This window comes from Cydia splendana, chromosome 16 (assembly GCF_910591565.1).
Source record: "Cydia splendana chromosome 16, ilCydSple1.2, whole genome shotgun sequence".
NCBI lineage: Eukaryota > Metazoa > Arthropoda > Insecta > Lepidoptera > Tortricidae > Cydia > Cydia splendana.
The window spans coordinates 2,053,849-2,055,820 of NC_085975.1; the positions used below are offsets into that span (position 1 = coordinate 2,053,849).

The window sequence follows — 1,972 nt, forward strand, 5'->3', positions numbered from 1 at the left end:
AGATTAGATTAAGATATTATACAGCACTGTTTCTGCGTAGTTGATCCAATTGTGTTAAATATTCATATCTATAAGTATTTATTATCATCACCACGTACATTGTCACTAGGTAATTTTTACGTTATTGATATCGCTGAGGAAATCCCTCAAATCGCAATAAAAATCTTGAGATTCAAATGATTATATAATTGGTGTATTCCTCAATTTAAAAAAAGGACCTGCGTATCGCAGTTGTGGGCTATGCTTTATTAGTAGTAGTAAAGGCAAAGGAGAGAAATGTGCCAACAATCAGACGCAATGTTGTGAAATAAAGTCGACGTATTAGATATAATTATGACTTTCATTTTATGAGGATTAATAAAACATCAATTTCTCATATTGTTTTTCGTTTCGAGTGACCATTTAGACGTGCAATAATTTAAAGTTTATTAACATCACTTGTAACTTAAATTTTTCTACTTTTATTAAGTTATCGAATTTAATTATTTCTGTAATTGATTTGTTTCAAAAAGTCCGATGGCCCACTATCTTCTCTTCCTAAGACTCTGCATATTGTACTTATTCCAAAATCTATTTTGAACTTTTATTGTGTAGGACTGTAGGTAATGGGTAGGGGGTTAATAGGTTAATTGGGGTTCCAATTTCAAAAACTAAACAATTACTTCTTCTCAGGAGGTTAAATCAGTAACATTACGGGTCACGTACGTCAGCAGGGAAGCGACAAAGATTATATTTATCATCATCAATCCATTTTACAAACTTTCGACCAAGATGCTCTGCGATCTTCAGCATCAAGTCACAGTCCGCTTCGCCTTGATGTGCTGTCCTTGGAGATTTATTTAACAATCGTTTGTATACATATGTCAGCTTGTTTGATTCTTCAGGATTATCGTGTTTTGTGCGTGTGTTCGGATATTTGCGGTATTTCGCATGTAGTCGGACTCTTCCTCGTGCCATACATTGCCTTTTAGGAGGGCTTTCGTTCAAGTCGCAGCCGCTTGATGTTCCAGCATCCTCGTACGCTGTTGTGTTCTCTATAATGTCAGAGAATGCCAGTAACGTATCAGCGTACATGAGGTTAGCATCCGAGAATTTAACACCGAGTTTAGTGAAATACCTCTTCAATATAGGGAAGTCGAAGTTCCCACCGTTGTGCGCGATCAAGCACACAGGTTTCTTCAGAGTATTGAGGAAATTATCGATCATAGGAAAACTAGATTTGTCGAAGTAGCACTCGTGTTGGAGATCTTCGTTCTTAAAGCCGCCTCTGCCATTAGATTTCGCTTTATAAGTCATTTCTTTATCAACTTTGAAGCAGCGTATCAACTTGTGTTGAACCCTGAGCTTCTTAGACTTCGAATCGCTCGTATCAAGAAGGTGTTGTCGATTCACCGCCACCATGGCCAATTCTGTTATTTCGTCCACTTTGGGGTCCGTACCGGTAGTACCGAGGTCTAGGAACACGTATGTAGCTATCGGAGCCATAATTGCAACTGATAATGATAACATTATCAATGCAGTGCTGCACTTATCTGTGCTTTGGATCGAACTAAGTGACGTACTCATCCAAATGATTGTACGTCTTATGCATGTATACAACCTCATTATATTAGATTCAATGTAATATTTTTTATTGGAAGAGTTATATGGAGACACATAACATCTATCAGTTTATGGAAGCTATTTTGAGTTAATAGTGAGTTTTTAAAGCGCTGCTGGTGGTCTAGCGGTATGAGCGCGACTTTCAATTCGGAGGTCGCGCGTTCAAACCCGGGGTCGTACCTACAAATGAGTTTTTCGGAACATATGTACTAAATATCATTTGATATTTACCAGTCGCTTTTCGGGGAAAGAAAACATCGTGAGAAAACCGGACTAATCGCGTTAGGGGCCTAGTTTACCCTCTGGGTTGGAAGGTGCCATCTAACGGTCGGATGGCAGTCGCTTTCGTAAAAACTAGTGCCAACGCCAA

General features: G+C 38.5%; 1 protein-coding gene across 1 annotated transcript; it reads right to left on the reverse strand.

Annotated features, from left to right (window-relative positions):
- Window positions 1-398: 398 nt before the first annotated feature.
- On the reverse strand, window positions 399-1,518 carry LOC134797844 (three prime repair exonuclease 2-like). Its single transcript, XM_063770197.1, has one exon. It carries the CDS (start codon window positions 1,507-1,509, stop codon window positions 691-693), a length of 819 nt encoding a protein of 272 aa, XP_063626267.1. The 5' UTR covers window positions 1,510-1,518; the 3' UTR covers window positions 399-690.
- Window positions 1,519-1,972: the final 454 nt, after the last annotated feature.